Here is a 21,191-nt window from a genome sequence, read left to right as displayed (position 1 = left end):
CCGAGGATGTTGTTGTCTACACCGACGACGGCTGTTGTCTAGGCAATGGTAGACCAGGAGCGAGAGCCGGGATGGGATTGTACTATGGGCCGGATGATCACAGAAACAGAGCGTACCGACTTCGAACCGAACCTCAAACGAACCAGAGGGCGGAGCTGGGGGCGATTTATCAAGCTCTGATCGAAAATCGGTTTCATCGGCTGACAATATACACCGACTCACAGTACGCGATCAACTGCATCAAGGTATGGTGCAAGAAGTGGGAGTCCAACGGATACATGAACGCCGCGGGGAAACCTGTTGTGAACGCAGACTTGATGCGCCGTATTTTTGCGGAAGCCGACAGAAGGCGTGAAGCGCAGCTAGTTACAGATATCCGATACGTGCCGGGCCATTCTGGGTTGGTTGGGAACGAGAAAGCTGATGAATTAGCTAACGAAGGTGCATTGAAAAGTCGTGTGTTGGAGTAGTTTGTGTTGGGTTTGTGTGATTTTTGGGCCGTATAAGGAGATCATTGAATTTATAAGCGGATATAATTCTCGAATTGAGACTGGTAAGAGTTATTGATAAACACGCTACATAAAAGCTGCGCATCCGTCTTATGTAATAAACAGCATATATTGCGAAAGCTTTTCAAAGTAGCAGTAATACCAATAGAAACATGTTCAACTACTGAGTTCTCTCCAGCAGACTCACTGTAATGAGATCGAGATAGTATATCATATTAGAGCTTCTTGATCCAGCAGTGGCGATATCTGCTGAGGGGGGCTGGCTACAAACACAAACCCCTTTTTACCAAATTCGCTTACATCGGAGCTCCCAGCCTACTAATTACACGTTACACAAGGATGGTACAAATATTCAAAAGTTTTATAAAACCGATACACTTCCCTGCATAGATCAAAGGCTGGATCAGCACGCGGTTATTTCGTTTTTTTGATAGAGCCTCTTTTTGAAGGTGTACTAGATTTGCCGGAGATCTAGTAGTATGCCGGTTTATTACGCAGTTCGAAATGGTATTTGAATCAATCGCTTCTGTTAGATTATTACTCGTCATTCGTTAACACTTTTACTCCAGGGAAAAAGCCGGGTATTTACCTCAACAAACGCGAAGCAAAAAGGCAGATCGAAAACTTCCACCTTCCAACAGTGCGCTGGTTTACAAATCTACACCTGGCAATAAATTGGAGGGAACAGGGATGCACGTGCTGCGGAGCTGATACATCCTTTGACGACGAAATCTTCTTGGGTGACGTCGGCTCGAAAAATCCTTCGGATGACGCGAAATGCTATGTGGTGTTTGAAGGTCGGATTCCCGGGATCTATCATTCACCGGGCAAGTTCTTGGATCAAATCAAATAAGGGGTTATTCAAAGTGTGCTAGCAAATCATATCCCAATTTTGATGAAGCGATATATGCGTACGAGCGGTATTACTGGGAACTCTCGGATGACAAAAAAACCGCAAGGTATGAAGCGGAAATAACAGAAGTGAAAAGTTTAGGTCTTGAGGACGGATTTGATGCGAAAATGTCTGTAACTATGGGCAGGCAGCTTGTTGTCTACACCGACGGATGCTGTTTGGGCAATGGCAAAGCAGGAGCGAGAGCTGGCTACGGTGTGTACTATGGTCCGGATGATTCTAGAAACAAGGCTATGCGACTCTCAACTGAAGTTCAAACAAACCAGAAGGCAGAACTGGCTGCGGTTTTACAAGCTCTGGTTGATAACCCGTCTGAGCCGATAATAATATGCACCGACTCAAAATACGCCATAAGCTCTATCACAGTCTGGAGCATACGGTGGCAATTCAATGGATGGATAGACGTGAATGGGAGACCGGTCGAAAACGAGGACTTGGTACGTCGTATTCTAAACGAGATCGACAAGCGGCATGAAAAGTCTCTAGCTACAGACCTGATACATGTGCCGGCTCATTCTGGGTGGGAAGGAAATGAGAGAGCTAATCAATTAGCTAATGAAGGTGCATTAAAAACTCGTGTGGATTAGTCTTGGGTGTGTTATACTATCTAGAGCATTTGATGAAATAAATTATGAACTGATATTGCAAATGAATATGGATATTCCTGATGGTTTATTCAAACTGTTCATTAGTAAGTTTGGTACAAGCATATGGTAACTGGGCTAAAGGATACTCAGCTTGCTATCCATAAACAACAGACCAGTGATGACAGAGGAGGAGGATTGCCAGCTGAAGGAGCAAGGAAGTGTTCCTGTAGGGTTTTCTGTCCCCTGTTGGCTCATCACTGCTCCTCTCGTGACAGTCTAGCCACGCGCCTTCATTTCCAGATCACCCCCTCAGCGATATTGATTATCAACATGAATCAGTCACACAAGCCTCGCCGATTAGCCTGTATATATAAGGGCTTGCCCGACTTGCTTTCGAACAACGCTCAGCATTATCGCAAACTAGTATCGCCGTTTTGCGCAGAAGACTCAGGAGAATGACAGTTTACTACGTAGTTCGAAGTGGTACCTGTGGCATTTGACTTCACTATATTGCGAATGGTGACTAACAACTGATAACTCAGGGAAGCGACCAGACATTTACATCGATAAAAGGGAGGCAGAAAGGCAGATCAAAGACAATGGCCTCCCGGAAGTTCGATGGTTCACCAGTTTGCACGAAGCACTCAATTGGTATGAGGAGGACCGCCCTAGCAGCGACAGCAAAACATACTTTGATGACTACGAAGTCATAGGTATGCTGGGTTTTGAGAATCAATCCTACGCCGGGATCGTGCTATCATGTGGTCACTTACGGTCGTGTCCCGGGGATCTACTATACCGTTGGTGGATCTGACAAACAAGTTCTGGGTTATTCATATTCCAGCCGCCATAGTTGTTCAACTTTCGCGGAGGCTATTAATATCTATAAAAGAACCTACTACGGACTTAGTGTATTAGAAAGAGAAGAAAGGCTGGAACTTGAAAGAGCAGCTATAAGGGCAGAGGCCTCAGAGCGCGCGATGATCGAAGCACCCGCAAAGAGCGGAGAGATCGAAGCTCCCTCAGAACGCGCGATGCTCGATGCTCCCGCGAGGAGCGACGGAGAACCCATGGAGAGCGACGGAGCACCCGCGGAGAGCGAAGAAACATCCTCGGTAGATTATCGTACTTCCATTCTTCGAACAGATAGTGGTCTTTCTGTCTTTATCGACAAGAGCGGACAATCCATCGTCGACGGCAAAAGAAGAGGATGCGAGGGTGAACATCTCAAGCTTGAAAGAGCGGAACAAATATACTCGAGTAAATAAATAGAGTGATAAAAGAGGACTACAGCAGAATTGCCGTGTACTCAGAATGATCCAAACATACTTCCTGTTAGGGGTTAATGGAAAGCGAGGGAAGTTAGTCACGACCGGGTCACATGATTTCACACGTTTCAATTTATCTCACATTTTCTCACATCCCGGACAACGCCTCTCCCTGATCCCAGTAGTCGTCGCATAAGCCTATCAGCCATCTTGCCTCCTCCCAGATTTTGTGTGAAAAGGAGGGTTCTCCCGGTTTGCAGATTTTCTGGTTCTGCTATTGAGAGTGTCTGCAAACCGCAACCAGGTGCTGCATTTTGTACTCAACGACGATACTATCCAACACGCACGGATAAAGACGCTGCGAAGCCTGAGATCAGGAACTATTATCGCGAAGCAGGAATCCACTGGTTCTCCATTGTGAAACAAGTATTCGGTTGGCCTGGGTATCAGCACGTAATTGGCAGCGGCAGACCTTCTAACGACGACAAAACCATACGCAACATGGGACGCAAATCTTCGAGCGGAAAAAGCTACGTGGTGTTCAATGGCCGTGAGCCTGGGATCTATCACTCGTGGGCAGAGTGCCAAGAGCAAGTGAACCGCTATTCGGGTGCCCAGTTCAAGTCGTATTCCGACTATGATAGCGCAGTGGATGCATACTCAGGCTCAGGGTCTTACAGCTCCAGTGCGTCAAGTTATTCGGGATCGAGCGCGAGAAGTTCCGCAAGAACTAGCTCCTATCCATACCAAACGACGCACGCAAGGGCTACACCCAGTTACACATCTTCTGAGAGAGAAACTTTTTATGAGCCAGAGCCTTCGTATTCGTCTTATAGTTCCTATACTCCTGCTGCTTCCTACACTCCTCCTGTTCCTTCGAAGAAAGAGCCCTTGGTCGTTCACACTGACGGAAGCTGCCGGGGAAATGGTAAAGACGGAGCCAGAGCTGGTTATGGCGTGTACTATGGTCCAGATCATCCGAAAAACACTGCAAAGCGGCTTGAAGGGGAGTCTCAGACGAACCAGAGAGCCGAGCTGGCGGCGATTTCGCAGGCTCTGGAAGATAACAAGTCTGAGTCGTTGGCCATCCGTACCGATTCGCAGTACGCCATGAATTGTATCAACAACTGGAGCAACACATGGAAGCAGAACGGATGGAAAACTGCTAAGGGAACGCCGGTTGAAAATGCAGACTTGGTTAAGGACATTGTGACCAAGATGGACCAACGACGTGCCGATTCTAATGTTACTACGGAAATCACGTATGTGCCGGGCCATTCTGGGGTAGCAGGCAACGAGGGAGCTGATCGATTGGCTAATGAGGGTGCTATGAAGCCGTCTGCGTAGTAGTTGGAGTTTTGACTTTATTGGATGATTTTTGTTTTGCTGTTTTGCTTGAAGTTTACGAACTCTACTCTTTTGTTGTATTGCTTATTTTACCAAGACTGATGTTCAGATAACCAATTTATATCTATATGTATAACTGCACCACTACCGTCTAACTTCCAAGGTAAATATGAGCGTCTTGTCGCTCTTGACGTAGACCTCATCGCCCTCCATAGCATTGCTAGTACTGACTTGAGTACCAAAGCTAGTAGGCCAATCCTCGACATCCCACGTAAAGCCTTTGATCGAGATCACCGACGGTCCCAAGATCGGGATAAGACCACATGTAGGTCCAACCACTGACCTCGGTGTAAAAATCTTAGCGGTCAGTGGCTTCTCGTCCGCCTGCGGTACAAGGAACGTTAAACTGTCGTCGGAGAGCAGAGTGACCTCTCTGCGCCGTTTCGTAGGATCCGAATCGTCTTCCGCCGTTGCCATGACTTCGTGCGTGAAAAGAGTGTGATATGAATGGAACTCCTGGTCCACGCGACCTCCTGTGCCGCCAAGAGCAACGATAGCTAACCGTTCGGCGGGATTCATGACGCTGAGCTGGACCAGGCATTTCCCAAAATCGGTAGAGTACTGGTCTGGCGAATGGTAAATAGGCACGGATAGTACAAATTCGTAGTATTCTCTTATCTCGGGCATGAGTGAGTCAAGGTCGCCTGCGATGAAATCCGGCTTCTGCAAAAATGTGAGTTTCGTTCATGAAGCGAATGCTCTAGTGATCATAGGAGTAATCTTACGAATTTCTGACGAGACGATTTGTCGAGTGCATGAAAGAGTCTGTTTGCACCACCATCTGCGCAAGCTCGAACGGTTGCTGCAAAAAATACGTCAGCAACTCATTGACCCGTTATAATCTGTTCCCCAACAATAAAAGAGAATATACCGTTATCCCAGACCCGCTTCAGCATAGCCAAATCATTGATCGGCTGATTGAGGATAATCAATGCATAAGGCTTGACCTTCCGTCCGCTTTTTTCCAGCTCATCCGGCGAGAGTAGGATTGCTGCACGGTCAATTGGTACTGCACCTTCGATATCCTCCTGCGTTAGAGGCATGTTATCGTTGTGTGTGGAGAGAGAGGAACAATGTCGAAAGTGGAGGTTGATCGATTGCTATTCTTCCCAACTTTGAAGCTGTGTTATCCGCGATAAACCTAATCTGTGATTGCTATTTATTGGTTTTCATTTAGTTAACTACTTACGAGATGTCCATTATTTTACTACAAGATAACCAAACAATAATTATAGTAATAATATATCAATAATTTATACACCCAACCAATTTTTCAGAGCAGAATGCAGAGAAATCACAGGCACGTGCCCTAAGAACAAGGAGGAATAACGCCTTGTTTACTATCTGTTCGTGAAAACGGATATAAAAGCACATGCGAATCACGTAGACTTGAGCTTCTCTATGCAAAAGTCTATAGTAAATCACTTGAAGACTAACGAACGAATTATCAAGACTTATTTCAATTCCTTTTCTTCCTTGATCTCTGTGCTTGTTGTCTTCGCCCCCGAAGCATCACCATTGCTACCACTTTTCGATTCTACCAGCGCAGTGTAGATCTCTGTCACCAGCTTTTCCAACCGCTCATTAAGCTCCTCATTATTCGTAGAAACTCGATCGTCGACATATTTGTTGACGTTACTGAATGCCTCAGATCGAGTTACTGATCCTTCCAACAGCGCAGCAGCCTTGCCTCGACTTCGAGCCGCCAGCGATGTGGCAGCAGAATCAGATTTTATTTGCTCCTCGATGGCCTCCAAAAGTGCATTATAACTTTCCTATTCCAGAGCAATAAAAGTCAGTAAGCTGCAATACAGCCTGATTATGAGTGCTTGTCGATACGTACACTGGAAGTAAACTCATTAAACAGATCCTTTCGAGTGTTGTCGAATAGACCTCTTCGCTTGAACATCGACAGTACCTCCTCCGACGTAACTTCTACCTCATCCACTGCCTTTTTGCCTCCTGAACCAGACTCCTCCTCACTCATATCCGACGACGGCTCTGAACTAAGCAAAGTAAACGCCCGAGAAGGAGCGCCTGGGGTTTACCGGATTCAAAAATCCGTGCGGCTCTTGTCTCCGATGGCGCTAGTCCAAAATAGGAATTAATAAGGCAGGGGTTTTTGCTTAGCGACCTTTTGTAAACAGATTTTGGAAATCTTTGATCACCGATTCGTTTTCTGCAGTCATCCAGCACTTAACCACGTCCTTATTTGCCACTCCTTTGTTGAATAGATCCAATATCCCATGCATTATATGCGATAGAAGTCTGAATAGTCTGGATCTTGTAGTGGTAAGATCAGATCGCAGCTCTCTTGCTGTCTCTCGCTTTCATATGCGTCTTACTGACATTTCCAGAATACCTCTGATGACTTTGCCTGAACCTCGTCTTCCATGAGTTGGCAAAAGACTGCATCGCGTCCTTTGCGTCGCACAATCCCGATTTTGCCGGGCCGTCGATTTGTGTCAATAGACGGTAAACCCGCAAGTATGCGAAAAAGCTGTACTGCTGCGCCTTATTTGAATCCAGGCTGACCTTTCCTTCTTCTAATTAGCATCTCAATCACGTCTGCCGATCGAACCGCCATCATCAGGCGATATAAGTCGGGGCTCGAGACCATATGATGTCCCGCCCGTCATCTCGCTACCTGAGGCACTTCCACGCGGACAACCTGGGGGCAGCAACCAGCCGCGGGTTGATGATTGGATTGAGAAACTGGCCGAGAGCTACATAGCATCACAGGCGAGAAATCAATCGCGAAATTCGAACAACCCGACAAATTATACCGGATCTCAACGAAAATGGAGATCTACGTCGAGCTACAATAATGCGTCGGATTCGAAAACACAAACTTACACCAAAAAGACAAATGCCGCGAACAATCATGTTTCCAAGTCGGCCGGAAAGCAGAAAGCCACAGTGAACACTTCTGAGCGCAAATCTCTCGCGAAGGGGGAGTCGACCGGAAAGCAGAGAGCCATAGTGAAAACCTCTGAACGCAAATTTCTGGCGAAAAAGGAGTCGGTCGGAAAGCAGAGAGCCACAGTGAAAACCTCTGGAGGCAAATTTTTGGCGAAGGGGGAGACCGCACATAAGCCGAGCGCGAGACCGAGCGCGAAACCAAGCTCGACAAGATCTTTGGATTCAGCGAAAAAACAGTCCACCGGAAGGCCAAGTACGGAAAATGATGGTGGCGCTACATCAATTGGAATGCAGACAGAGTCCGTCATTGAACCCAGCAATTCGGTTCACAACAGCGGCAAGCTTCAGCTCCCGACTCATGGAACGAATTTGAACATAAAGGAAAAAAATGTTGAGATCGATCTTGTTGCTGTTTCGTCCGAAAAATATGGTTTCAAATTTTCCAATTATGGAAGCAACGATCCGTCCGATCCCGAACGCGAAAAACGATTTAACGAAGCTGGTATTCAATTATTATCGAAATCGCTACATAAACAGCTGTTTCCAAAGGGCGCGTCGGAGCCAACTATAGAACTTGTCAATCTTGCGAGAGGACATCTTAAGGCACATAGTCTGCTTGGGAAGCAAACGGAAAAGCAACAACCAATCAATCTGGATCTTCCTCCATTGGCTGGAACAAGTCTCGATGAGCACTTTTACAGACTCGGAACTCATGTTGGCGAACCATATCTTACTATGGCAAAAGATTTTGCGAACATCGAAACTATCCCGGAAATGCCTTCGGAATGGGTGGAAAATGCAGGCTGGACAAGATACGTGGCAGGCGAGAAACCAACCCAAGTTTCTTACCCAGAAGACGACTGTCTCGTCTTTGATACCGAAGTTCTGTATAAACAGTCGCCTTTTGCAGTTATGGCAACAGCAGTCTCAAAAAATGCTTGGTACTGCTGGTTGTCACCATGGCTCCTTGGGATAGAGGAAAATCCTCGTCAGCTGATTCCGATGGGTACACACTCGGCCCCGAAAATCATTATCGGTCACAATGTCGGATATGATCGAGTCCGGGTCAAAGATGAATATCATTTCCGAATGTCGAAGGCCATGTTCTTGGACACCATGTCGCTTCACGTTGCAGCTAATGGAATGTGCAGTCAGCAACGCCCGACTTGGCTCAGATTACAAAAACAAAAGGCTGTTGTTAAGATTGCGGACGAGAACGCACTCGCAGATGCCGAGTTAGATCCCTCAGAGAATGTGTCTGATCCAGGGGACGATGAGGATTATGAGCCATGGGTTCGTAAGAGCTCGTTCAATTCACTTGCAGATGTTGCCAAGTTTCACTGTGGTATTGAGGTGGACAAGTCTGATAGAGACTACTTTGGCATTCTCGACCGCGAGGGCGTCCGTGATATGCTTCAGCAACTGATTACGTACTGTGCCAAAGATGTGCATACTACGTTCTCGGTATACAAAGAGGTTCTACCGTCGTTTTTAAAAGTCTGTCCTCACCCTGTTTCATTCGCTGCTCTTCGTCATCTGGCATCCGTGTTCCTGCCGGTGGACCAAACCTGGAATGAATATATCACACAGGCGGAGGAAAAGTATCAGACAAGTCTTAAGGAGGTTGAAAAATGCATGATTGATCTTATCGAGGAGACTGTCGCGCTCAGAAACGAGCCGGAGAAGTTTCAAGATGATCCATGGCTCAAGCAGCTGGACTGGACAATCAAGCCGATTCGAATGACGAAAGCTAAAAAGAACGAAGAACCTCGAATGATGAAGAACCAAAAAATGCCTGGCTTTCCACAGTGGTACAAAGATATGTTTCCTAAAGCCAGTGCGCCAATCTCCGTCTCTGTCCGTACCCGTATTGCGCCGGTGATTTTCCGGCTCGCATGGGATTCCAACCCACTTGTGTGGATTGATAAATATGGCTGGACGTTTCGTGCAAATCGGACAGACAAACAAAAATATTTGACGAAGAACTATACACTCTGTGACACTTCGGATGTGACAAAGCCTTTCATCACAGAAGACGTGGATGGTGTTTACTTTAAGGTTCCTCACAAAGATGGACCAGAGGCGCGTTGCGCCTCACCGCTTGCGAAAGGTTATCTGCAGTATTTTGAGTCTGGCATACTGTCTTCTCAATACCCGTCTGCTCGTGAGGCTTTGGAGATGAACGCTGCGTGCTCCTATTGGATTAGTGCTAGAGAGCGAATCAGGTCTCAAGTGCCTGTTTGGAAGGAAGACACAAACCTGGGCATACAGCACCATAAGCCCAGTGAACGTGGCCTGGGGATGATTCTGCCGACTATCGTTCCTATGGGAACCATCACGCGTCGCGCTGTCGAAGCTACATGGTTGACTGCGAGTAACGCCAAGAAGAATCGCGTTGGGTCAGAACTGAAGTCAATGATTCGGGCACCTGATAATTACAAATTCGTCGGAGCTGATGTTGATTCCGAAGAATTGTGGATTGCTAGTCTGGTGGGAGACTCACAGTTCAAGATGCACGGCGGGACTGCAATCGGTTGGATGACGCTGGAAGGAACGAAAAGTGCGGGCACCGACTTACATTCCCGGACAGCTTCTATCCTGGGAATATCTAGGAATGACGCGAAGGTATTCAATTACGGACGAATATATGGCGCAGGTTTGAAATTTGCTATCCAGCTACTGCGGCAATTCAATCCATCTATATCTGAACAAGATGCAATAAAGACTGCAACGCGATTATACGAAGCGACCAAAGGCTCGAAAAAGACACGGGGCAACGGACGTTTTAAGCGTGGAGCGTATTGGTATGGTGGAACGGAATCACTGATGTTCAACAAATTGGAAGAAATCGCAAACCAGGATGTTCCTCGAACTCCGGTGCTGGGATGTGCAATCACAGAAGCACTGATGAAATCAAATTTGGACAGATCTTCATTCATGACATCTCGAATCAATTGGGCAATTCAATCAAGTGGTGTGGACTACCTCCATTTGCTGATAGTCTCTATGGATTATCTCATCGAACGATTCAAGCTTGACGCACGATTATCTATAACTGTACACGATGAGATTCGATACTTGGTGAAGGATAAGGATAAGTACAAGGTGGCTATGGCCTTGCAAATCAGTAATCTATGGACACGGGCCTATTTTTGCGAGCAGATGGGTATCTTCGACGTTCCTCAGTCATGCGCATTCTTCTCGGCCGTCGACATTGACCATGTGATTCGGAAAGAGGTGGACATGCCTTGCGTCACCCCCTCGCATCCCAATCCTATTCCTCCGGGAGAAACGATGACCATCACTCAGCTTCTGGGTACGAAGTCAGCCAAGTTAAAGCCAAAGGTAGAGATTGATCTCAGCCACATTGAGTACACTCCACGAACCTCAGTCTTTGCTCAAATGGATCTCCATCAGCAGTTGCTTGTCAAGCAACTCAAAAGTAGTGCTCCTGTGCCGAGTAGTGATCTGGGATTTTTGAGTGCACAAATCGAGGCTTCGGGCGTGCCAGAGACGAAATATCGCTAGTCACCTTTATCTTGCCCTTTTCGTTCTCGTTGGATTATGATACAGTTCTTTGCCTTCATATGTTCCCACCAAGTCACTCCTTCACCAATTATTCCTTCGGTCACTCCTTTACATGTTGTTCCTTCTGTCATTCCTCCACCAGTCGTTCTTTCAGTCACTCCTTTATCAGTCATTTGTCACTCCTTTATCAGCCATTTGTCACTCCTTTATCAGTCATTCCTTGAATCACTCCTTCACAAGTTGTTCCTTTAGCCATTTGATTATATGAGCTTGCCTATTCTTTCGTTGAACAGTCATGATTCAGTTTATGATATACATGCCACTCGTTTCAGTCTATTTACAGTCAGTTGACGTTTAATTATCTGGCGCACATCTTTTTCCGTCGTCACCATACTCTTTCATATTCTTGCTATCATGTTATCTCTTTTGTTATCTCTTTTGTTATCTATATATATTTGGTATCTCTCGTGCTTGCAGGTAGCACACATTTTTCAGATGTACATATTCTTCTTCACTTTTTTCTTTCATATTTCTCCACACTTTGTCATATGATCATTTAGATGGGTTCTGTGGGTATTTTCAGGGGTTGTGTATGTTATAGAACGGAGTTGCCGGAAAATATAATTTTGTTAGACCGGATATATACAATTTAAAGTAGTAAATCATCACTCGACCTTGGTACCTAGTAAAATGGGACCCAACCTAAGTTAAATTCATAAAAGGTTAGAAGTCAGCCATGAGCAGCGCAATAGCAGACATATATCGACTTACCACAATAAATCAATGCCAGATTGCGCGGATCACATGCATCTGTAATCCACTGATTTACCACAGCATCGGAGCTCAAGTTGTTAGACAGCTTGCGACGAACGACTACAAGCGCTCGTTCAGCTTCAGACACATCTCCATAGCTATCCCGCACCGTGTGATCTGATTTTTGCGCTGATGAGGCCCGTGTCGTGCGGTTGCGACTAGATCTGGAGGTCACTGTGTCCTGCTGGCCTTGGAGGCGCTGCTTGCGTAGCGGGGATATTGTCCTGTGACCAGAAGTCAGAGAAAGTGACCAAAAGCAGAACATTAAGAGAGATTCTTACCAGGAGTATAGAGGATCGTATTTCAGAACTTCCAATATCGTCATGATATTCTCAGACTCCTCACGAAGGACTTCGAGTGTGAATTCACAGCATCTCCTAAACACACCTTCAATCCCACTGACTCCCATGCCGTCCACTATATCTCTTGTGAGTCTGAACGGTACCGTTTCAGGGACAGAGAGGACTCTGCCCTGATCGAAAGCAACACCCAAATCAATATGAACAGGTTCACCCGAGCTTGCATCAAGAAGAATGTTGTTCAAATGACGATCACCTAGGCCCAATACACTACCGACGATCGAGATGGCAGCTGTACCGCGCGTATACGCAGTCTTGCACTGGAGCCATACTCGAGGTTCCTTAAACTGTTCCAGAAAGAAAAACCGAAATGCAGGATGCACTTTCCGCTCTACCTTGCGGTACACGGAAATTCTCGCGTCCGTAGCTTTGGTCTGTGCATCCTTGATGACCGTACGACCAGCTTGAAGGCTCATATCCTCGGGATAGTAGCTGGAATGAAGAGGCTGCAATATATCCATCAACGCAATGGTGTTCTGAACGAACTCAATGATTCCCGACATATGTGAAAGAGGTATGACTTTGTACGTTCGGATTCTCAACTTTCGGCGGCGTGTATTCTCGTTTCGTTGCAGGAAGCTATTGACTTGCTCAAAAACTTGCTCCATGATCGCGTCCTGACGTAAATCGTCCTTTCCTCCTTTGATCTATAATGAGAGAAGATGGTCAGCATAAGTCAGAAGGTATGTCAAAGAAGTCAGAACTTACCAGCATTTTATAGACTGTTCCGTCTTCAGCTGTGAATGAGCAGGCCTTTGGTCTACTCAGACCTGATGCAAGATAAACCTTAGACGAGATTCCCACCATTTTCGGTATATTTGAGTAATCGTGATCTTTCCTTATGGCTATATTCATCGTCGGAGAAGGCAGCTTCAAGTCTTTTAGCGCCAGCTTCCACCATGCACTTTCAGGAAACATATCAACCGTGACATTCTTGCGCTCGCGGTCAGAGAACACATGGCGGGCCAGTTTGTCAGCTTTGCGACTGAAGGTCGCCACAGGCTCTGCATACTGTTTGAAGTAACCCTTTCTCGTCTCCAAATTGGACCATATAGCTTCTGCAGCCTTGGCGCGCGAGATTGCGCTCTGATCTTCAGCACTGTCATCGGCACTATTCTTTAGAGCATATATCTGATACAAGCAATGGTAAGGATGATGCACACAGAGCTTGACAATTAACGCCGCCAGAGTTGTCTGAAAAAGAGAGTTTCCCTCGCTGCTCAAGCGCGATGAAAGCTGATTGATCCAGCTAGCCAGCTTGGCCGAAGGGACCGCCGGAAGGTGACTCTGTGCAGATATGTTGGCGGGCCCATCGTCTGAGTTCTCCAGCCAAAGTGAGCAGAAGCGAAAACTGTCATCGTCATATTTGTCGGATGCTGTAATACTCTTGAGATAAAACTCTATGCTGAACTGCGAAAAGGTCTCCCGCAGCTTCAACAACCTTTGATATTCAGCATCGTCAGACTCAAACATTTTCTTGATCTGATTGTAGTTTATCCGTATCGAGCGCCTTTCTTCTGAAGCTGTGGCCTTGGCCAATAGAGCCCGTATCTGCTCCAGTTCAGAAATCTTGTCAGAGCGAAGGACTGAGATACGCTCAAAATCCTCACTGAAGGTTGAACTTTTCAACTGGCTATCGCAGAAAATTGCAAATTCATGGTAGACATGTGATCTCAACGAACCATCAACTAGATCGTCGACTCTTGCAATCGCAGGCTGTAGATAACTGGAATTGACATCATCAGGATGCTCCAAACGTGCTGTAGAAACCCAACGGGCCTATTGATACATGGTAAGTAGGAATACACATAAATGAAGAAGAAAAACAGCTCACCAGAGTAGCCAATACAGTGGCAGTTCCCACTTGTAGTTGAGGGATATCTCCCTGAGGTGAGGAGGGATGATCATCCGCCAAACTTCTCAATATTTGAATCGCGATATATTTATCGCCCTTCTCCCACAACACATTTGACATCTGCAAACTGGCTGTGCGCAACAATGACTCTTTATACTGGGGAGAGAAAGATCTCGCCAGATTCTGAAGTCGGACTGATGATGAGACCGCTTGCTGCAGCTGTCCATGTTGGAGAGCTAACTCAATCGTTCGTTTAAGAGACACAGCTTCAGCAACACTGTAAAGATCTCTAGATGACTCAAACACGGGTTTCGCCTGAGTGGACAGCACGCGGCACATTTTTTCACGAGCCAGAAGAAGGTCCTCAGCATCTTGGTATCTAAAAATGATAACGTTAGCGGAGGAATTCGCAGTCCTAATCAATTGAATCGACTTACTTGACATCACTCGTCCAAGTTATCCTTCTTCCATGCTCTCTCAGGAGATCCGACAGCTGCTCAGGTGCTTTGACTTCCCAAAGCTCACGAGCTTCATACATAACGGCCAGCGTATGCAGTAGATCTCGAGAGAAGCCAACGGTGTTCGCAGCTTGATCACTGGTCAATTGTCTGACAATATTGATACTTGGCTCGCGTACCAAGTCATCAAATGACCCTGTTCCAGTTGTATCAAGGCCCAACGAGAGACTGGCATTCCGTAAGACTTTATGAATGATAGAGCTCTTAGAGACAAAGGAGTCCGCGGCCGGCTGTATATCCCATCGGCTTAGTTTCCAAGCAGACTCATAGAATTTGTCCGACTGATCAGCATCATTGATGGTGAGCCCGGATGATAAGCTCAAGGACAGCCCACTCAGGCCAACATTTGATAAAGCATCGAAAATTCCGGACATGCTTTGCTGTGGAGCGTTAGACAATCCGTAGAGAGAGTTATCAAGCATGGCCCCTTGGTAAGATAGCATCTTCCACCCATCACGCTCAAACTCTGATCTTCTTATCGCCGACTGAATGCTAGGCGACGTATCGAGGCCATACAGAGCATCAGGATCATCGATCTCCTTATAGATCTCCGCCTGGTATTTCGATAGAGTTCTCAGATCATAACCCGAGACCCACATCAGCTCACATATGAGATAGGCAGAGCTATACATCTTGCAGACCAGAGCAGCATCCAACATGGCGGTAAAATTGAGACCCTTTATACACTGTATGCGGTCGAGCATATCAGAATCGTGCTCTGTAGGTTGATTTTGCAGGAATATATATGTTCGGATGAGTAGAGATGCATGCTGTGTAGTTGCCTCCGAAACAGAAAGGAAGCAATCATTGAATATGTATGCTAGAGTGTCTGAAGTCCTGGAGTCACTGCATATGAAAGCATACATAAGGTAGCGGAAAATAGATGCGGCAAACCCATCAGCAGAATCAATGAGACGCGCCACAACATCATAAAAAGGCTTATGGTCCCGCATCAAGACCGAACATACCGTGCCAGAAATCCGACAGGCCCAGGCTTCAAATGAATTATCAGAAGAATAGAATGAGCGTTCGGAGGAGCCCGATGACCAGACAGTATCTTCCAGATGAAGCCTGATAGCGTCATAAACATACTGCGGAATGATTGGCTTTGCTTCTAAGCTCAGACTCTCAAAGTAGATCAGCACCCGGCGTAGAGCTGACTCCATCAGGCGAACGACCTTTGGATTATCAGAATCCAGCTCAGAGATCAACAGATTGATAATGGAGTGGATAGGCAAGGAGAGATCAGTGATGTCGAGCTCTGTTTCGTTGACATTGAGGAACACATCAATGCTATCTAGCCACTGCTTAGATAAAACACCGCTACAAGCATATGCACGACCACATATACGCGAGGTCCAGAACAGAAACTTGTCTGGCATTTTCAGCTCGCTGCAGACCCTTAGCAGTTCTGGAGACATCATGATACAGTCGTCGTCAGAAAGCTTGCTGAAATCCGCAACCTGACTTCGACTCTCAATCTCTACCGACAAAGTCTTCAAGGCATATCGACGGGCAGCCATATTGGAACGAAACGTATCGTCAAACAACACTTTTCGGAGGTCTGCTGGCTCCCAGTCAGAATAGCCATTGGCTGCACGGGAGTCAAAAAACACCAGCGACCTCAACCAGTTCGAGACACTCGCCACTGTAGTACAGTCTCGAGAGCGCAGATCAATGAAAGCAAACAGTTTTGATTTAAATTGCAGCAACCTGGATGCATACTCTTCTTCATCCAAGAAGTTGAGATCTGCATTCTTGATTGTCTGGATATGGAACATAATATGGACAACAAATCGCAAGAAAGAATCAGAGTTAAGAACAGATGGACCGCGACCGAAAATATATGAGGCGATGTCCAGAACCTCAGAAAAACACTCTTTTACCGAAATGAGAGGAGCGATTGTTTGCAGAGAAATCTTGCCCAAGTAAGAAGGGATTGATCCCGACAGTACAGAGATATGAAGCTTCAGCACTCGAAGAGTATCCCGTTGTTGCAAAGAGTTTAGGCAGCTGTCCAGGCCGTTAAGAATATGCCGTGCGATGTAAGCCGCATCACTGAGTCCCTTTTCCTTTACAGCAGAATCAGAGCCCGGTAAATGAAATCGTGCTTTGAGAAGAACAAAAGCCTTCAAAATGACAGTCGCTTTGAAATACGGCTGATTCAACGACGTGAGGTAAGGGCCAGAGCTAGAAGTAGACGTAGCAAAGCCCAACTCTTTCCATACTCGTGAGGCCCGTGGCAGTCCTGCATCTTCGAAGGCCTGTATGCTAATACTCCCCGTGTCAACCAACCGGAGTAGTATTGCTGTAGCAGAAGGCAGAAACTTCTCCATCTGCTCGATGAGGGCTCGACGTCCTCCCAGTTCTTCCTCCAACCATTGCATAGCAGCCTGATCCTGTCGAACCAGACCAGGCATTTCGACCTCTATCGCGGACACATAAGCCAGTATCTTGTCCAATGATCTCACAATGATGTCTGACTGCTTCATATGCAAAGAGCTAGCAATTTCGGATAACTGGCTCTTACAGTCAGGAGCACTGAACATGAACAGCGGAGCCACCAAAAACGAATAGTTTTTCACAAGGAAGTCTTTATGCGATATATATCCAAACAGGCTAACATTTAGCTCATCGTGGCTTCGTCCCGTCTTGCGCCAGCTGTAAAGTATCTGAGATGCATATACTTCAAAAAGCTGACGGGGATTTCTGAGATGCTGTGCCTCAGCGGCCATTTTGAAACAGTAACTGATATATGCATGTATCTCACATATATCGGATAATTCTACCAGATGATAGATGGCGTCACGCGTGAGGAGCGGCGAAGCAATAGCCAGCTTTGCTGTGCAAAAACAGCTGATAATCTGACCTTCAACATAAGAGAGGGCAAGACTTTCATGAATGTGGTTGTAAAGCGATACATGGAGTTGCATGGCAAAATGTCTAGTCACTGAGGCCAAAATCAAGCAGATCTGATACTGGAGCCTTATTTCGTGATCCTGGAGCCAGTCCAACAGATATTCCACTTCGTTCACGTCAGGTTGATGAGCAGTTTGAATCACTATATCTCCAATTAATCGAGACAATGCACATCGACTGAGATAGGAGGCTAGCTTATTGTCGATAGCAACTTTGATAAGCCATTGGTACATCGTCTTGCCAATATCAAGAGTTTTAGCAAACGAATCAGCCGGAGGGTTCCATAGCGGGAGGGCAGAATGCAGCAGTTCTGCGCAGCAAATCATAGACAGCTCAGATCTCTCGTATTGATACTTCTGGAGTGCTCGCTCTCCAAAGAGTCGAAGAATTGTATCCATTGCCTCTGGGCTATCTGAGCGCACTAATCTCTCGTGGACAATAGTCTTGAGGACAGGCAATACAGAGTAGAATGTTGACGGATCGAGATGGCCAATATAGAATAATATTTTCTCAGAAGAATCTTGCGACTCTGTTGCATAAATCATGCGGCACCGCATTAATACAAGCATCTGCAGCTTGTAACTAGTCCAGTTGACTGCTGCAGCATTAGATGTCCGAGGCATTTCGTCTGTATCCAATGGTCGTTGCTTCTTATGAACGCTGGCAGCTCGGAAGAAATCTGCATCGTCTAGATCTGCTCTTAGATCTTCCGAGGTATAATCGCGCGCAACAACGATGCTTTCCAACGCTCTGAAGAGACGATCTAGCCTGCTCCTAGTGGCCAGTGGAATAGAGCGATAATCGGAAGCGCCAAATAGCTCGGAGACATGAAACACTATCTCATCGATCAATTCTGAGCTGATAGCCTTCCTTTCAACCTGTGTACTAAGTTTATCAAGTACTTTCAGCAGCGGTGAAGAGCTTCTGCTTAGCAGTGCAGCTGTCCGCGAAGCGTACGACTTATGAAATCTGCACAAAATAGCCACAGATAGCATCACTATCCAGAACTCAGATATGTCCAATACCTGCTCATCAAGCCCAGTATCGATATCCCCAAAATATGCTAAGAAAGTGTTCATCATCGACTCGTGAACTGAAGAAAACGATGGCTTCCCACTCTGCATTTTGATATTAATAGGAATCTTGAAAAGCTTTGAGTTGCCTCGGAAGATCAAAAGGTCTATAACGTCTCTATCGGCATGAAGCTGATGTAAGAACTGTAAGATACTGGCTGACTCCAGTCGACTCATTGAAAGAAAAGTAGGGTGATTGTCTTTCAGAGTCTCGCAGTGGCTGAGTGATAGGAGAATATTAGCCACAGAGACGATTCTCGCCCCAGTGTTGGCTTGCAGTCCACCTCGAGTAGGTATGCGATCTGAAGAGATAAATTTGGCGACGATCCATCGGGCAATCTGGCTTGGAAAATCGTCATGAAACTGTCCTGTAGAAGTCCAATTGTGACATGTGAGCATCGAATTGAATAGACGGAGCGACGACTCTGTGAGCCTAGCAGGACCAATGGTATCGATAGACGATCCGATTCCTCCCATAAATGAGAGTATCTTCGCAGATGGAATTGTACGAGTTGAGATGAGACGCTCAAGTAAGTGACAACTAGCCGAGCATGTACCATTGGAGGTGATACGACGGCTGCAAAGCTCCCATATCTCAGACCACCCGGTGGCGTACATATCAGCTCTGGATTCACTTTGACGACATAGAGCAGCCAGAGAGATGGCCGCCCAAGACACGACGGAATGGTCATCGGAAGACATGTAGCCACTTAATTTGTTTAGACAGTTGATATATGGGCCTTCGACCACATTTCTGGTCGAAAGAATGAATGCGAGTAGTTGTAGAAGAGAGACTTGGAGGTCAGCAGAACTCGAGTCAATCATAGTGAGGATCCTGTCCGCATCAGTATTTCCTGAAAACTCATACTGAGTAGAGCTTTCTGAATCGTTCTCAATCAAGCGGCGTCTCTTCGGGGCACTCTCTGACTCTGTAGACATGGTCAAGCTGTCGGTATCTGCATCGTGCACGAAGCGTCGACTGGTCAGCTAAATCCCTAACATATTGAAAGATGAATTTTTGGCGACCTACCATTGTCAATTGAGGGCTTGAGTTCGAGATACTCACTACATCTTGCCAGCAGCATCAGTACCAGCCAAGATCCTAGAGCCTTCTCACTTGATATTTGAAAGTCCGCAGTCTGCAGCCATTCAACGCTATTCCCGCATTCATCGCCGGCAATAAATCGAATATCATTGACTTGTAGTCGATCACGAGCCAGCTTTTCTGTGTAGTGTTGCATAACGTTACGCATTATCTCTCGTAATGGCTGATCATCTTCCTTCGGGAGCATCTTTATAGCAGGAAAGAAGCAGATCATAGATATCAGAAGTTGATCTTTCAGAGACGACGTTTTCGTACTCCACAAGTGCGATATTATTGGAATTAAGTCCGATGCCGCAGTCGCGTAGTCTGCCAGAGAGTTGGACATTATGAATAATATTAGCTTATTCAAGCAGAAAAAAGCACTGCGATGTGCAGTGGTTTCAGCAGATTGGCATCGAAGAAGCACGAGTAGAGAAGAATAAACAGTATGCAAAAGAGAGCTGTGGCTGTTTTCGGTCGTATCTCTTTCTCTCGACAACAGTACGTGATGAGTAGCCGAATCGAGGAGCTTTTCTAGACAGCCAACTAGCTCTGAAGTCTCAGCACCTATCTTTGCGGCTGCTTTGATGTTGACTTCGATTCCGTTTGAGCAAAAAAGAACAAGTTCCGTCCATTCAGTATTCTGCATATGCTCCACATGAGGTGGATAGCTACATATCACTCTCAATGCACGTATGTAGTCCAGCAGTATGGGTTTGAACATCATTCCGTCGATATACGCAGTCTGTCCCACATGTTTGAGAAGCGCATTGATGGTTTTCATTCGAAACGTCTGTACTCCATCCTCAACAAGTAGTCGTAACACGGTAGCTGCCTTGGAAAGCCTATCAGAGATCGCATCATCGCGGATGCCGTGCGCTCTAACGTACGATTTGCGTTCGATCACTACCGCTTGGAACAGGCCCTCGAGAAGCTTATGGTAGCTTTTATCGTCAATTTTGAGTCCATTGTTGTTGATGATTCGAGTCAGCGTATCAAACCCCGCTTGGCGATCCTTGATCTTGTCGGATACGATGCGGTCTAGAGAGGCTGGTGGTTAGAGTGTTTCATAGGATCATACCAAAGGAGTGGTTAGATACCATAGACTGTGAACAGCAAGCCATCTCCCATCTGTTCTATTCTTCACTTAGCTAGCGGTAGCAGTGCTCTCCAGCATTCAGAGACCGCAGAGGTGAACGTCTAAATATGCAAAGATCTATGATCCCGGATACTTGGTGTGCGAGACTCAACTTTACGAGAACTACGCGTTACGAAGTGGACTGAGCCGCGCGCCAAATAAATAAGTTACCCGGATCGATCGCGTACGCACGTGATCGCGAGAAACTGAAAAAGGTAAATACGCTCGTCTCGAGCTTATTATAATTACCTGCAGCTGGAAAGTGCTCGAGGAGCGAGTGCGGTACTCGCGAGAGTAG

The 21,191-nt window shown here is 46.3% G+C and overlaps 5 protein-coding genes across 5 annotated transcripts; 2 read left to right on the top strand and 3 right to left on the bottom strand.

The window, feature by feature from the left end:
* Positions 1-2,464: 2,464 nt before the first annotated feature.
* BZA70DRAFT_268123 (uncharacterized protein) lies at positions 2,465-3,277 on the top strand (the record flags this gene model as incomplete). Its single annotated transcript, XM_064911141.1, has 3 exons — positions 2,465-2,492; positions 2,552-2,722; positions 2,928-3,277. The coding sequence occupies 3 exons, from the start codon at positions 2,465-2,467 to the stop codon at positions 3,275-3,277; spliced, it is 549 nt and encodes a 182-aa protein (XP_064767300.1).
* Positions 3,278-4,696: 1,419 nt separating this feature from the next.
* BZA70DRAFT_188202 (thiamine pyrophosphokinase) lies at positions 4,697-5,915 on the bottom strand. The gene is made up of 3 exons (XM_064910005.1): positions 5,556-5,915; positions 5,410-5,486; positions 4,697-5,347 (listed from the first exon to the last, which is right to left on the bottom strand). Exons 1-3 carry the CDS (start codon positions 5,725-5,727, stop codon positions 4,769-4,771), a joined length of 828 nt encoding a protein of 275 aa, XP_064767299.1. The 5' UTR covers positions 5,728-5,915; the 3' UTR covers positions 4,697-4,768.
* A 223-nt stretch (positions 5,916-6,138) lies between these two features.
* BZA70DRAFT_268120 (uncharacterized protein) lies at positions 6,139-6,671 on the bottom strand (the record flags this gene model as incomplete). Its single annotated transcript, XM_064911140.1, has 2 exons — positions 6,139-6,459; positions 6,528-6,671. 2 exons carry the CDS (start codon positions 6,669-6,671, stop codon positions 6,139-6,141), a joined length of 465 nt encoding a protein of 154 aa, XP_064767298.1.
* A 406-nt stretch (positions 6,672-7,077) lies between these two features.
* On the top strand, positions 7,078-11,134 carry BZA70DRAFT_268119 (DNA polymerase family A-domain-containing protein; the record flags this gene model as incomplete). The annotated part of the gene is made up of 2 exons (XM_064911139.1): positions 7,078-7,171; positions 7,239-11,134. 2 exons carry the CDS (start codon positions 7,078-7,080, stop codon positions 11,132-11,134), a joined length of 3,990 nt encoding a protein of 1,329 aa, XP_064767297.1.
* Positions 11,135-11,443: 309 nt separating this feature from the next.
* On the bottom strand, positions 11,444-21,014 carry BZA70DRAFT_188222 (uncharacterized protein). Its single transcript, XM_064910006.1, has 9 exons — positions 20,856-21,014; positions 19,702-20,796; positions 14,599-19,627; positions 14,141-14,540; positions 13,015-14,085; positions 12,229-12,953; positions 11,906-12,171; positions 11,817-11,836; positions 11,444-11,752 (listed from the first exon to the last, which is right to left on the bottom strand). The coding sequence occupies exons 1-8, from the start codon at positions 20,884-20,886 to the stop codon at positions 11,817-11,819; spliced, it is 8,637 nt and encodes a 2,878-aa protein (XP_064767296.1). The 5' UTR covers positions 20,887-21,014; the 3' UTR covers positions 11,444-11,752.
* Between the last annotated feature and the right edge of the window lie 177 nt (positions 21,015-21,191).

Source organism: Myxozyma melibiosi, assembly GCF_037950935.1.
Source record: "Myxozyma melibiosi strain Phaff 52-87 chromosome Unknown BZA70scaffold_8, whole genome shotgun sequence".
Classification (NCBI taxonomy): domain Eukaryota; kingdom Fungi; phylum Ascomycota; class Lipomycetes; order Lipomycetales; family Lipomycetaceae; genus Myxozyma; species Myxozyma melibiosi.
This window is presented reverse-complemented; position numbering and strand designations above follow the sequence as displayed.

Excerpts from the sequence above, each read along its gene's own strand:
- BZA70DRAFT_188222 (XM_064910006.1), bottom strand. The coding sequence starts at position 20,886 with ATGGGAGATGGCTTGCTGTTCACAGTCTATG. Across the intron at positions 14,541-14,598 it reads ACTTGGACGAGTGATGTCAA|ATACCAAGATGCTGAGGACC; the intron begins GTAAGTCGATTC and ends TATCATTTTTAG. Across the intron at positions 14,086-14,140 it reads CCACTGTATTGGCTACTCTG|GCCCGTTGGGTTTCTACAGC; the intron begins GTGAGCTGTTTT and ends ATGTATCAATAG.
- BZA70DRAFT_188202 (XM_064910005.1), bottom strand. The coding sequence starts at position 5,727 with ATGCCTCTAACGCAGGAGGATATCGAAGGTGCAGTACCAATTGACCGT. Across the intron at positions 5,487-5,555 it reads GAAGCGGGTCTGGGATAACG|CAACCGTTCGAGCTTGCGCA; the intron begins GTATATTCTCTT and ends TATTTTTTGCAG. Across the intron at positions 5,348-5,409 it reads AATCGTCTCGTCAGAAATTC|AAGCCGGATTTCATCGCAGG; the intron begins GTAAGATTACTC and ends ACATTTTTGCAG.